The 14,829-nt window shown below is 56.0% G+C and overlaps 1 protein-coding gene across 5 annotated transcripts in view; it reads left to right on the top strand.

Moving 5' to 3' along the window:
- The window catches only part of ATP9B (ATPase phospholipid transporting 9B (putative)), a 277,165-nt gene extending 267,002 nt beyond the window's left edge, over positions 1–10,163 (top strand). For 2 of the 5 annotated variants that reach the window (XM_074383227.1, XM_074383231.1), the window contains 4 exons: positions 4,316–4,373; positions 5,943–6,236; positions 7,288–7,320; positions 8,789–10,163. In XM_074383227.1, the coding sequence (XP_074239328.1) occupies positions 4,316–4,373; positions 5,943–6,236; positions 7,288–7,320; positions 8,789–8,925 (522 nt within the window). In that variant the 3' untranslated portion in view covers positions 8,926–10,163. The remainder of the gene's footprint in view (positions 1–4,315; positions 4,374–5,942; positions 6,237–7,287; positions 7,321–8,788) is intronic. The other 3 variants (XM_039463619.2, XM_074383229.1, XM_074383230.1) reach the window with 3 other exon arrangements.
- The last annotated feature ends 4,666 nt before the right edge of the window (positions 10,164–14,829 follow it).

Raw genomic sequence — 14,829 nt, 5'->3', positions numbered from 1 at the left:
CACCGCCTCACGAGGGTTCCAGTTACAAATGTGATAGTCAGGGCTGTCCGAGGCCTCGTAGGGGCACCCAGGCTTCATTGTCACAAGATCTTAAGAGACGCGGAACCCAGGGGTCACAGTTCCCGTCTCCAGGGATGAGACAGAGGCCACCACGCCTCCTGGTGTCTGTCCTGGCGGGGGCACGCATCCCCTCAGCAAACCCTCCCCAGTAGGATCATCACTAGAACAAATCCAAATCTGGGACCTTCCACAAAGACCGTCTGGAGCTTTGAGGAGCAGCCACGTCATTAAAGACAAGGAGACAGAGGCGATGGCCGGATGGCAGCACCCAGGAGACGTGACGGCCAGGGCGGTATGGGGTCCTGTGTGGGGCCCTGGGCAGGAAAAGCACGTTTGAGAAAAACCGGGACCTCCGCACCCTTTCCCTGCCCAGTGCGCGTCTGTGTCTCCGTGGAGTGTCACCCCAGGCGGGCTGGGTGCTGCCGTGGGGCTGTCTGCGCTGCTCCCACAGCTCCCCTGAGGAAAAAAAAGTGATCTCAAGGCAAAATGGTTACAAATATGGAGGCAAAGCGGAGAAAGTTCTCTATTTTCCTAAAACAGATGAACAGAATGGGGCATGGCCGCGTGTGCCCGTGGTCCCCGCTGAGCTAGGACGGTCAAGGCTGTGGGGAGCTGTGATTGCAGTAGATGAAGACCCTGTCTCTGCAGAAACAGAATGTGCTGCAAAGCTGCATACACACAGTGCGGGGAGTCTATATAGCCCGCGTCTGCCCCTGGCCCTGGCCCAGCCGCCGCCAGTCCGCAGCAGCAAGCCCCCTTTAGGTAGGTGCACGCTGTCAGTTCGGAGGCTCTCGTTTAACCTGTCCAGTAACTTTCTAAGAGTTGCACTTAATGAAATTGAGCTTATCCACCTAAGAATGAAGGAATAAGACCTCTGAGAAATCAGTCACCGTAATTTGAGGCCATTAATACAAGAAACAAAAGTGACAGTGGACTGAGTCCCGCAAGCGGAAGAGCCGTCGGGAACGCTGCCAGCACGCACCGTCCTTTGCGCTCTCGGGAGCAGAGCAGGCTGGCCGCGTGGCAGGACGCCCGCACTTCCTCCCCAGCCTCCCTTCCTGCCAAGGCCAGGGGCGCGTGCAGGGCCCGGTGATGGGGCTTAGCTCCCGGCCCCGCTGTGTGCTGTCCTCCCTGCCGGAGGGTTTCTTCTTGTGCTTGGGTCGTATCTGTTTCTCCTCTTTCGCTCGCCTGTAGGATCTTTCTACTCCCTGCTCCCTAACTTCCTTCGAGTGATTAGAATTATGAGAAGATGAGAAAAGTATTTTTTTTGTTGTTCTGGTAGGAATCAGAGAAAGTATATGAGGAGGCAGGCTGGGAGAATAAATGATAGTAGTGAGAAAAGTGGTTACAGACTCAGGACAGGAGTCCTGTCCTCCAGACAGGAGCAGCCGGTCTTGTCCCGCAGTGCCAACCCACACGGACGGACCCCAGCTCTTGCAACACACACGTCAGCGTGTTTGTCTGCTGCAGCAGTGAGCACTTCTGTAGGAATAACTGCACGCGTATGACTTTGAGGTAGATGAATCATTCCTTAAATTTTGCTAGATTTGGCCAGGCATAGTGGCTCACGCTTATCCCAGCACTTTCGGAGGCTGAGGCAGGCGGACCACCTGAGATCAGGAGTTCGAGACCAGCCTGACCAACATGGAGAAACCTCGTCTCTACTCAAAGTACAAAAATTAGCCAGTCATGGTGTCTGGCGCCTGTAATTCCAGCTACTCAGGTGGCTGAGGCATGAGAATCACTTGAACCCAGGAGACGGAGGTTGCAGTGAGCTGAGATCGTGCCACTGCACTCCAGCCTGGGCGACAAGAGTGAGACTCCGTCTCAGAAAAAAATATAAAAAATAAAATTTTTGCTTCATTTTATTTTTTTGCATTTTTTGATACAGTAGAAATTACTTTCTGAATCTGCAACATTTAATTGGTAAATATAACAGTAGCATTCACTGAATATTTACTGTGTTTCGGCTTGGTGCATATTTTCTTTCGTGGCTCATTTTATTTCATGCATGTGAGCCAGGTGCCACTATTATTTCTATTTCACAGAGAGGAACCTGACAGATTAAGTCCTGAGCCCAGGGACGCAGCAGGAAAGTGTGTGCTAGGCAGGACTCGGCTCCAGGCATTTCACCCATACAGGGACATCAACCAGAGTGACAGACATCTTCCTCTTCCTAAAACCAAATGGAAAGGTATTTGGCCAGGAAGAGCGGCTTCGTCCATAGCATGAAACCCACAGTGAATAAATCGCTTCTATGAGTAACACGTCTGTCCCATCAAATGTAACAGGATTTTATTCTCAGAGCGACAGTCTGGGAGCCATTAACAGGAGGTGTGCACGTATTTTTCTCAAATGATCTATTTTATTGATGTCTTTTGTACCCGTCCTGTCGTGCTTGCTTGTATGAATCTGTACTACCATCTGCTTCGACACGGGCACCTGGCGGGGCAGGTCTCACGTGCTGCCTCCTGTTGGCAGCTCCTCTCGAGAGAAGCCACGCAGACACAGCTCTGTCTTTCCACCTTTACACAGGGACCTGGCCACTGCCTCACATGAATAAAACAGTATGTTTCAGCAAATCAGGCCACCAAATAAACCTTTTGTTTCTTATGTCAAAATAATTAAATTTCCTTTTAAAGTGTTTGAATAATATGAGCCTCGTACTTAATTACAAATGAATTTCATGACCAAAGATGAAACACCCCCATTATCCAGGGAGAGAGATGTCCTCGGGAGTATGTGCCGAGGGAACCTATTTAGAGTACGTCAATGTTTAACTTTAAAGTTTTCTGCTTTTTAAAAATCAGTAGGTGCTTTATAATAAATCACGGTGTGTTTGAATCTTACTTTTGATATTCACATACGATAAGGGCTGGGGCTCCGTCAGCTTTTTCACACAGTAACTCTTGCAGCCCAGGAAATATTTACATGTATTTGTCACATGCTTGTCTCTTATCATTATAATTAAACTACAACGAGCATTACAGCTGGTCAGTCTGCCCCTGCCGGGCTCCTGCAGGAACAGAGCCACAGTCCCAGCGTCCGCGCCTCTGTTCTGTGACGGCGCAGCCTGTGTGTAAAGGTCTTCAGCAGACTCGGGCAGGTGCGGGTTCAGATGGGCCCTGAGCGCTGCCCGCCACCTTCCTCCATCTTCCCTGCTGTCCTCTGTGTCCCCCGAGTGTCCATGAGGCCCCGTCTTTCCTCTGTGCTGTTTTAAAGCACTTCCTGTCCTTAGGAGCACCTTCCCCGTGGGTGGGACAGCCCTAAGTCAGGGCAGGACTCTGGGCTCTGGTCAGCAGACCATACTTCCTCGCACGCCTAGCCTCCAGTGAGAACCTGAGGACATCACGGAACTGCTGGAGTTTCCTCACCTGTAAATGGAAGCAGCGTCTGCTCTGTGTAACTGAGGCTGCACTGCGCGAGAAAAGACGCAAAGGCACCAAGTACACAGAGGCGTTCCTGGAGACGGGGCCTCTCGACGTGCCACCTGTGGCAGTTCTAGGGGTGGTTAGTGACTCAGCCTCTCTTCTTGGACTCTATATCTTCAGGGGTGTAGTGGGACAAGCAAGCCTGTGGCCCAGGGCTCCCCTGCCTTCGGCCCCCCAGACTCCCCTGCCTCCAGCCCCCCAGAGCTCGCCTGCCTCCAGCCCTTCCCCCCAGAGTGCCCCTGCCTCTGTCCCCCAAACCCCCCCTTTCCCCAGCGCCCCCAGAGCTCCCCCGCCTCCGTTCCCTTGTCTCCTGCCTTCACTTCTGCAGAGTGAAGGTCCTGGTGCGAGGACCCGTTCCATCTACCTGAGGTTATGTGTGTGACACATTCTCCAGAAAGGGCTTAAGGGATAATTTTTTACTTCAGTTGAGGTGTGCCATCTTTACTGAAGAGCTGTTACCTTTTGTATCTTTTGATCTGAAGAAAACAGTAAATATAGACATATTCGTTCACAGGAAATACGAGAAAATGTTTTTATTTGCTTGCACACCTCACTCCCGGCTTAGTAGAGCTGCGGCTTAAACATGGAACCAGACGCAGGTCAACGGGAAGAGGGCGTAGGCCTCTAACCTCAGATGGGCAGCAGTGGACACCTGTGGTGCCCAGGCAGCTTCTTGAGGATCTGGGTGTCGGGAAGGTGCCCTGAAATGCTGGTGTACCCGTGGCTGGGGCAGCGTGGCTGGGGCTTCAGACCCACACCTCACTCCTGGAAGACGCGAGCCGAGCGTGTCTCTGGTGTTAACTACGCTCTTCGCTGTCTCCTAGGGGCGATCTTTGTCCTTCAAGACCTTCCTTATCTGGGTGCTCATCAGTATCTACCAAGGTAAGGCGGGATCCTTAGTTTACTGGACTAAAGATTTTTAATTTTGATCTACTTTTAGCAATATTGTTTTTACTTCCAAATTCAATTCCAGCAGCTTAGAATGTCATCAGCAGTGAAATGCTGCCTTCTGTTTATCGTGTAAATCGATATTCCAGCAATGTGGACTCTATTTTTAACTGAGGCATGTCACCTGAAAACTGACTTGTTTTTAATTAAATGTTAATCCAGAAACATTGTAACAAGCACTTATCACATGTGTGCCCTGAACAATGGTTTTCTTTCACAGAGTGATAAAAAGACTTGGAGAAGCCCGAGTTATGGAAGGAGAAAGGAGAAGCCGTTGGCTGCTCTTTGTTTAGTGCTCCGGTGACTGGGGGACCGTGGAAAGTGCAGCTGACAGATGGACAGTTACACGCAGGGCGTCAGCGTTCACACTGACCGACGGACAGTTACACGCGGGGCGTCAGCGTTCACACTGACCGACGGACAGTTACACGCGGGGCGTCAGCGTTCACACTGACCGACGGACAGTTACACGCGGGGCGTCAGCGTTCACACTGACCGACGGACAGTTACACGCGGGGCGTCAGCGTTCACACTGACCGACGGACAGTTACACGCGGGGCGTCAGCGTTCACACTGACCGACGGACAGTTACACGCGGGGCGTCAGCGTTCACACTGACCGACGGACAGTTACACGCGGGGCGTCAGCGTTCACACTGACCGACGGACAGTTACACGCGGGGCGTCAGCGTTCACACTGACCGACGGACAGTTACACGCGGGGCGTCAGCGTTCACACTGACCGACGGACAGTTACACGCGGGGCGTCAGCGTTCACACTGACCGACGGACAGTTACACGCGGGGCGTCAGCGTTCACACTGACCGACGGACAGTTACACGCGGGGCGTCAGCGTTCACACTGACCGACGGACAGTTACACGCGGGGCGTCAGCGTTCACACTGACCGACGGACAGTTACACGCGGGGCGTCAGCGTTCACACTGACCGACGGACAGTTACACGCGGGGCGTCAGCGTTCACACTGACCGACGGACAGTTACACGCGGGGCGTCAGCGTTTACACTGACCGCAGCAGAGCTGGGGCTTTTCATGCAGACATCGAAGTTTCTCAGCCTCTCCTTGACATTATTTCTAACTAATCCAGCGAGGACCCTGTCTTATTTTGTCCATAATCCAGAGTTTAAGTGGCTTGTTCATCAGCATCCAGTGCGGGCATAGGCGTTACCCCCATTTTTCTTTTTTTTGAGATGGAGGTTCACCCTGTTGTGCAGACTGCAGTACAGTGGTGCGATCTCGGCTCACCACAACCTCCGCCTCCCGGGTTCTAGCGAGTCTCCTGCCTCAGCCTCCTGAGTAGCTGGGATCACAGGCACGTGCCACCATGCCCAGCTAACTTTTTTGTGTCTTTAATAGTGACGGGATTCACCATGTTGGCCAGACTGGTCTTGAACTCCTAACCTCACGATCTGCCTGCCTTGGCCTCCCCAAGTCTGGGCTGCCACGTGTGAGCCGCTGTGCCTAGTCTCTCCCGTGTTTTTAAGGGTTCTTGGTGAGGCTGCTGTTTCCAGGCCGTTTCTCTGGCTGGCTGACGCCGTGCTCACGCGTTGTGGGAAACGCCCCTGTGTTTTCAGGCGGCATCCTCATGTACGGGGCCCTGGTGCTCTTCGAGTCTGAGTTCGTCCACGTGGTGGCCATCTCCTTCACCGCGCTGGTGCTGACCGAGCTGCTGATGGTGGCGCTGACCGTCCGCACATGGCACTGGCTGATGGTGGTGGCCGAGTTCCTCAGCCTGGGCTGCTATGTGTCCTCACTTGCTTTTCTCAATGAATATTTTGGTAAGTTGCCTTGGAATTATTTTTTGAATTGTTGTCTATTCATGATTTTGAAGCATGTTTTTATTGTTACTTCTGAATACGTTGTCTTAAATTGTGGAGTATGGTAAAACCCGTGTCAGAAAATGCCTGCTCTTACCATCCACGCACCGTGGATGAAGGCGCTGTGTCCCGTCGGTCACTGGCCGGCTCCCCACCCCACACATGAGGCGCTGTGTCCCGTCGGTCAGTGGCCAGCCCCCGCCCACATGAGCAGCACAGCCCCTCGGGCGCCCCCGTCCTCAGACCTGCGGGAGTGAACGGAGCCTCCTGTGCGCTTCTCGCCTCAGTGCCCGAGTGTCTGTGCGGTGGTGAACCTGTAGGTAGGAAACCGTGAAATGTTCCTGTTCTTGTATAAAAAAAACTCTCAAAAAATACTCCTGGCTCATAAGAAATGATTATTTTCAAATTATAATGTCCTAGTTATTTTTCTTCTGAAAATAAGCTTTTAGAATATTTTCCTGTATGATGATGAATTAGAGTACTCGGGGTCGCATTAACATGCTACACGCTGCAGTGAGCTAACAAAATGACAGACAGACGCGTGCCGTGGGCGTGGGCAGGACTCCTCGTCTCTCTGAGCCTCAGCTTCTGCATCTGCAAACTGGAGACGGTGTCACTTCCCGTTGGGGCCAGTGTGAAGATGAGTAGTAACGCGCACGCACGTGTGTACGGAGGGCACGGGGCTCCTCTCGTGCCTGCGGAGCACGGCGAGTCCTCCGGCCGGTGCGCCTTCGCGGCGAGCTCCTCTCAGACCCGCACAGCTCTCTGGTTCCTGGGGAGTGCCACGGCATGTGCTTTCACTGGCTGTAAACTCGCTGTGGGGTCTCAGCAACGTTAGAAAGTTGTGTGCTAACAGCAGCCAGATGAGAGGCTGAAGCCACACTGAGCAGGTGTCTTGCTCTGCCGCTCTGTTGCTTTCTAATGTATTTCTTATTTGTTTGCTAACCCCTTGAAATATCCTGGCATCTCCTTTAATCTGTCCTTTATTTTCTTTATTCCTGTTTTGGAACAGGTATAGGCAGAGTATCTTTCGGAGCTTTCTTAGGTAGGTAAAGCTCTCACTTCTTTCTAAGTATAGAAATGTAGCCAAACAATATTGATACAGAGACTTAACTAATAAGAAAAGTAAACCTTCCTCTAACCCTGTGCTCCTCACGCACTGTCGGATGTCACGGGAGCAGGTGGCATGCGCTTGATCTGCTGGTCGCGGGCCAAGGTGCAGCTGGCTTACCTGAGTGAGAGAGGGCCAGGGCATCCTGGCGTCCGCTGAGGATTGCATGAGCCCCTAAAACGTGTTTGACTTTGCGGCTGCAGCGGCTGCGCTCCTGGAGAGCACTGTCAGGGTCTTCAGGAAATGAGTCAGCCCGGACTTCTGCTGTCCCCTTCATGGCTCTGACCCGCCCGCAGAGAGCCGGCGTTTCCCTCCGTCGTTTACTTCTGCGAAGCCTCTAACTCTGCTCCATAGATCTGTTTCTCCCATCTTCTGGAACAGTCTAAAGGGCTTTCCACCCTCTGTAGACCCGAACTGTGTGCGTATCCCATTTCTCACATGCTTCTTCCCATGAGGAATTTCAGTAGCCTGGTCCTCACCAGCAGAGCTTGGGTGTGACGAGCACACGGGTTCTTCTGCGAACATTCGGGAGGTGAGGGGTCAGGACATTCTGGATGGCCGGGCCGAGAGCCTTTAAGAGCAGACCGGTCTGAGGATTTGTGTTGCAAATATGGAGCTGCCAGCGGCCCTCTGTTGCCCCGAGCCCCCATAAAAGCAACTCTACCTTTAAAAAAAGGCCAGCCTAGATCCCCGAACAAACCACAGAGGTTAGGTGAGTTGGTGTCACTTCTGCTGGCACCACAGCTGGCACTTGGGTGCCTTGGAAAATTCTGCCACAGAACGTTGTCTACCCATTTAGTGGTGTTTGGTGATATTAGTCATCTGCAGCCTTTTTGGAGGGGGGGGGACAGAGTCTCACTCTTGTCACCCAGGCTGGAGTGCAATGGCATGATCTCAGCTCACTGCAACCTCTGCCTCCCGGGTTCAGACGATTCTCCTGCCTCCGCCTCCTCAGTAGCTGGGATTACAGATGCACACCACCACACCCAACTAGCGTGTGTGTGTGTGTGTGTGTGTGTGTGTGTGTCTGTCTTTAGTAGAGATGGGGTTTCACCATGTTGGCCAGGCTGGTCTCAATCTCCTGACCTCAAGTGATCCGTCTGCCTCGGCCTCCCAAAGTGCTGCTGTGAGCCACGGTGCCCAGCCTACAATCGCTCTATACTGCTATGGTTTCGTTTTTTCCATTAAAAGAATGCATTATGCCTAGTACGCAGGGAAAACAGTTCTACAGTCAAGACAAACCTGAGGTTGAGCACTGGGCCTGGCCCCGTAAATGCACGGTGATGCTTTCGTGCAAGCTGAAGGGGACCGCCCAGTGGCCTGGTCAGGTCTGTGGCTGTGGCCACGAGGGCCCAGGGCTTCTCGGTCAGCTCTTACCTTTTTCTCTGTTTCCTGCCAACAGATTTTACCTTTGTCACCACCGTGACCTTCCTGTGGAAAGTGTCGGCTATCACCGTAGTCAGCTGCCTCCCGCTCTATGTGCTCAAGTACCTGAGACGCAAGCTCTCTCCTCCCAGCTACTGCAAGCTGACCTCGTGAGGGGCCGCACACCCCACAGGCTGGCCCCGGCCCCGCTGCCCTTCCCAGTGACCACAGGGTTTGCCATTGCTGCCAAGCGAGTGCCACAAGCAAGGGAGGGCACACTGGGCAAGGCCAGCGCACAGGTGCTGGGACGGCCTCCCCCGCCTCTCAGTGTGGGGCGTCACCCCTGCCAGGCGAGCCCAGGGCACAGATGCTGGGACAGGCACTCCCTCTCAGTACGGGGCTTCACCCCTGCTTGCTTTCTTCTTTTGTATTCTTTCTCAAAATTTTATTACCATACTGAAGCAGCTTGAGTCTCTACTGAGAACGAGCCCTAATTACTTCAGTATTACTGTAAAGGGTTTGTCTTACTCTGGCATTCTGAGAATTAGAATGAAAGTTTGATGTCTGCAGTTCCCTAACATTCACATTCTTTCTTTGATGTTAAAACACAAAGTCATTCCTACTCAAATGTCATAAAATGCAGGCTCCACGAGGGCCCGAGTCCACATCCGCTGCAGCTGTCCCCAGACGGGCTGGCTGTGGCCTGCCCTTGGCTAAGACACACTCGTTTTATACTCGCATTTCACTTTTCGGCAGAAACACTCAAGTTATTGAGTCCTCACATACAGAGCTGTTGTCACGCTCTAAAGGCACGTTGCACAAACGGGCGTTTCCAAGCGTCACTCCACTAAATCCCCGCCCAGAGACTGCGGCGACCACGCGGCCTTCCATCCTTTTCAGATTCCTAAAACCACACTTGAGCCGCATTCCTAGATGCAGAAGCAGCTGTCCTGTGAAGCCCACGTCCCCTGAGATGGCCCACCCGCCTGGGAACAGGTTTCCTCGCCGCCTCGGCCGCGGCGCGCCCTGATGGAGAGAGCCCGTGGCGTGCCGCTCAGCCGGACTCCGCTTCTGCGAGGCTGGGGAGGCCTCTGGGCCAGGCGTCGCTCGTCCCTGCTGTGTCCTGCGGCTGCAGCAGCACCCGGGCCTGCAGGCCTCGGTCTCGCGGGAGAGTTCCTCCGTGTGCTCTAAGGCAGGCGCCGCAGTCTCTGGGCCGGGAGTTTCCTGTCTTCGTGTCCTGCAGCGTTGTTTCCCGTCAGGGTGGGCCCCGGCCCCTGAATCCTGGCCGAGCTGTGTACCTGGGGCCCCAGGGCAGTTTCACCAACCAGCTGAGGGGCTGCCCCACAGCCACCTGCCGTCCCCCACAGCTTTTTTAGCCCCAGGGAAAGCAATAAAGCTGCCTTTCTTCCCCATACCCGTCGTCAGCGCCTTTTGGACGGAGCCCCTCTCATCTGTGCTTGACCATTCTGAGTTTCCAGGCGGGCCTGGCTCTGCGAGGACGCGATTTCCTGCGTCCCCACAAGGTGTCGCTGGTGTCCGCTCAGTGATCTGGATGCGTCCGGTCCTGGCAGAGGCTGCCTGGGATTTTCCCTTCTGCGCACGGTCGGGGTAACCCTGGAGTCACTTCCTGGCTGGGACTGGCTTGGGTTTCACGTGTCTTTTTCGCTTCTGCGGGAGCAATTTGCGTGAGGGGCGTTGGGCCGGTAGAAATCTTCCCTAGTCCACAGCCAGCAGCCCGGGGGATGGGGTCACACTCTCAGGCCTGCTCCCCCTCCACCCTCCTCTCCTGCACGTTGAAAAATAAACCACCCACCTGTAAAACTAATAGAATAATAACATTGTAGGTAACCTCAGAAAAGCTGAACCCCTGAGCCTACAGCTTTCAAAGGTAGAAACGACCAGCATTAGATCAGGTGGTTACTGACTGGGGACAGCGAAAGATTCATCTCAAGAAATGGAGATGTGTTAAGGGCAGGTAGAGCCTGGAGGAGGAAGGGGTCTTTTCCTCCATCAACGAAAATCGCCCCCACCTTGGGCTGCTGCTGTGAGGGTTAAATGAATAGGTTTCCAGCAGACGATGGCACGCAGCGAGGGGTCAGAACGGGGTCTGTGGCACGGATTCGCTGCCAAATTGAAGAAAATCATCACCGAACAAAGGGTCCCTAGATGGACAGGAGGCCTGGTTCCAGCTCCAGTTCAGGAGCCGGCTGGGGTCAGGCGAGGCGTCGGACGCGTCTCTCCACCAGCCTGTGGCGTGTCCTTACTGCCTTTTAGGTTCTGGACGCGGGTCAGCCCTAGGCATGCTGAGCAGGCCTCGGCCAGAGAGGCCTTGGGCGAGCACTCTTGGATGTCTGCAGTGCGCGGTGCTCCGTGAGGAGGGACCGTTCCTTCTGGGGGCAGTGCTGCGCTGGCTCCGAATCTCCAGGTTTACATGTAGAGGCGTGATCCCCACGGCCTGTCGGCGGCCAGAAGAGCTGGCCATGGGTCACAGCGACGTATGTGCTGTGGGGGAACCAGTGGGGCCAGCCGCCTTGGGGGACTCCTTGGAAGGGGAAGGTTGAAGCCGAGGCCGGGAAGATAAGAGCAAAGCCTGTCATCAGAGTGGCTCACGATCAGACTTGAGACGGGGCCTGGTGCTCTGGGGTGGCAAGAGCAGAGTGCCAGGTGCTCAGCAGGCGCAGCAGGCAGGCGCCAGGAACGGTGGGCAAGGATTTGCCACTGCTCTCCACAGTCTCATCCGACTCCAGGTCAGTGACGGCCGTGCCTTGAGGCCCATGCTGCGTTCCCAGGGCCCGCGAGCCTGTACCCCTGATGGTCACCTGCGCCCTCCACTGGCAGCAAGGCCGTGACACAGTAGATGGAACAAGCCTCTGGGCTCTGGTGACGACCCGGGTTAGACCCAGGTGCACCCGCCCCGGGGTTGGGACCTCCACCGGGGTCAGCGCCTCCAAGGGCCTCCCTGGCACAGCTGGGCAAGCCCCTCCAGGAGCACTCCACCCCCCAAGCCCCCTGCACAGGGCCAGACTCCGCCTCTGGGCACCACCCTCGGGCCTGTGTGTTGCTTTACAGAAATGCCTTATCCTGGACACCTCCAGGTAAGTTGCGGAAGTCATGCAGAAACCACAGAGCCCCCACAGCAGCCCCCCTACCCCACCCACTTCCCTGATGCAGACATCCTGGGCCGGGGTCCCGCCGCTGCAGGTGGGTGTAATTTCAGACTGTTCCACAAGGGGGAGCCAGAAGCCAAGAAACGGCACCTGCGAGGCCACCTGGGCAGGCATCCTAGCTCCGGCTCCAGGATTTTGGAGGTTAGAGAAACCGATGGCTTGGGAATTCCTCTGAATATGGTGTCCTGTTGAGCCCAGCAAGCGATCCCTGAAACTGGGTCCCCAGGAAGGCCACTTTGGTCTAGCTGAAAAGTTCCCTCCCATCCCGCGGGCACTCGGACACAGGCAGCATCTACTTGTGTCTGAATGGGAAGCATGTCCCCCGTGTAGGGTTTCAGGGGAGCCTGAGCTCCCTCCACCTGTCCCAGGTGCCTGTCAGCTCCTAGGGTGGGCCCCAGGGCCTAGCAGAAGCCCAGGAGGACAGGGGTCCTCGAGCTGGTTCTCCCGAGTCCTAAGTGCTCACTGCTGGTGACAGCATTTTTCACAGTGGATTGTCCTGTGCATGTGGACCTGGAAGGGAACCCAGAAACCTCCAGCCCCACCTCCACCGGAGTTCTGAGAGTTCTGGGGCCGGAAGACTCCGAGCGCCGAGCTTGTCAGCCTTGGGGGTGCATGTCGCCCTGGCTGTGACCCAAGATGCAAACGAGTGCTGGGGTCCAGAACTGGAAAGGGGAGGTCAGCACAGGTGGCGTCGGGACCCAACAGACCACGCCCTGGAAGAGACACACGTAGCCTTTGGAGTAATCGACTCTCGTCAAGGAAGAGAGGGAGGCCCTGAGATCAGGTGTTGCTGGAAGTCAGAAATCTGGAATTTTAGGTGAAGTCTGTTTTCCAATTGGGCTCCCAGCACTTGCTGGCATCCCTGGGTTGCCCCGGAGACCGTGTGGGACACCCACCACCCCGAGGCCCCGCAGCAGTCAGCCTCAGACATTCTTCCTGTCCTGAGGGGTCCTCTCACAGCTTGCCTCAGTTTCTCCCTGGCGTCCCACAGCTGTGTTTGAAGACATTGGGGAGCCAGCGGGGCTCCTGCCCTGGAGGAAGAGGATGTCATGGTCCTCACGATTTCCTCAGGCAGGGGCTTCACTGCCAGCCCTGCATGTGGAGGGAAACCCGAGGCCCCGCAGACCCCGTGTTCTTCCCTGGGGCATCCTGCTGGGGTGAGGCCCGGGAGGATGAGGACTCCTGACTGCCCGTGAGCCCCCAGAAAAGACGAGCAAAACGAGGGCCGTCCCGAGCGGGCCCCACCTCTGCCACTGCAGCTGCCGGGCGCAGGCTGTGCAGAAGCTGAGCTCAGGCTGCAAGGAGGGGCTGCACCCCAGGCCCCACCGCAGACGCCCGCGGCCCTCAGGGACGCTTTTCATCGCGTTTCTGTTTTTCCCTAAAGGGTCTAGTTGTAGTCCCTCAGAAGTTGTAAACCTAACACTCACTGCCTGTAGGTGCTGGGGAGAAAATGCTGCCCCTTCTAGCTAAGGGCTTGTTCCTGTGCCCACATCACACGTCCAGCACAATCACAGGGACCGAGCCACCAGGAGAGGCCGAGAGAGCTTCCAAGTTCTCCTCAAAATGCGTGACCTCCGGGCTCTAGGACTGCCCGCTTCACTTCCACAGCCAGTGGGGGGATTGTGCAGACAGTGTGGGTGCACGGGGTCCCAGGCCACGCGCCGATGCCGACTCCAGGCACGGGTGCTTGTGCACACCCTGCAGGGCTGGCGGTTAGAGGATGTGAGTGCCCAGTCCAGGGTGCACCAGGCTCCTGTCCCACTGCGCTGTGTCCTCCTGGCCTGAGCCTCGGCTTGTCCAGCTGGGGCCGTCCAGGTGGGAGTGAGTTGTCAGTGATGAGAGAATTGAGTCTGCAGGACAGGAGCAGGGCGGCAGTAGGGGACGTCACTGCCATGGTTCCCTCACCAGGGACACTCACTGGCTGTCTCTGGCTCTGCCTGTTTCTAGGAACCACCTACACCGATGCCATCCCCAGCCCCCCGTGAAAATTCTTGCTGCATCCTCTGGGCTCTGTGCCTTCACCTGTGGACAGGGCCCCCTCCTTGGCCTGCAATTTGTGACAAAATGAGAATCAAAAGTCTTGTGGCAAGAGGAGAGCAGCGCGGGCCGGGGGAGAACCTGGGCCCTGGGTTGAGCTTCACATGGCCGTCAGCTCTCAGTGACCTGAAGCCCAGGACCTAACCCCAACGTGGGGACTGTGCAGGGGGACTGGGGGGCAGCTGTGCCAGGGAGCCAGCAGAGACGGGGTTAATGGCACAGCCCAGCTAACGAGTGTGGGCCAAGCGCTCAGGGAAACCCAGGCAACCCTGACGCTGACTCACAGGGTGGGCGGGCAGGGAGATGCTGGTGGCGTGAGGTGGGTGGCACCCCCCTGGCTGTGGGGGTGGGAGACTTGCGGGGCCGGGCGCGAGCACCCAAAATGCCAACACGTAAGCACAGCCTGTGTTGGAAAGCGCATCCTGTGCCTGGGTCACTCCAGCTGCACAGTGGGGCTGCAGCCTCTGCTCCGGGGCCGGCTCCGATCCACAGGCCCCACGTGGGTTCTCAGAGCACTGCGGGGCAGCAGTGATGAGGGGGCGCCTGCCCCACTGCAGGCTGCCCAGAGCCCACAGCCGCCCACATCATGAACTGTTGGTCCCCGGTCACTGCTGCACACCTCTGCAGCCCTGAGGCAGTCACACTGCCAGGAGGGGCGATCCCGGCCTGCAGCCGCCTTTGCAGGCCACCCTCTGTGCCTAGGCCAGACCCATGGCAAGGATGGAGGCACCCTGACGCCCCCCACCCCGGCCTCCTGTGAGGACTAAAAGCCTAAGAACACAGGAGTGCTGAGGGGGGTCCCTCAGAGGAGACCAGACACCACACCTGCCAAGGGCAGAGAGAGAGAGACCGGGGGAGAGACGGGGAGAGACAG

This window comes from Saimiri boliviensis, chromosome 13 (genome assembly GCF_048565385.1).
Source record: "Saimiri boliviensis isolate mSaiBol1 chromosome 13, mSaiBol1.pri, whole genome shotgun sequence".
Lineage (NCBI taxonomy): Eukaryota > Metazoa > Chordata > Mammalia > Primates > Cebidae > Saimiri > Saimiri boliviensis.
The sequence above is the reverse complement of the archived record's forward strand: the minus strand, read 5'-3'. Positions and strand labels throughout refer to the sequence as shown.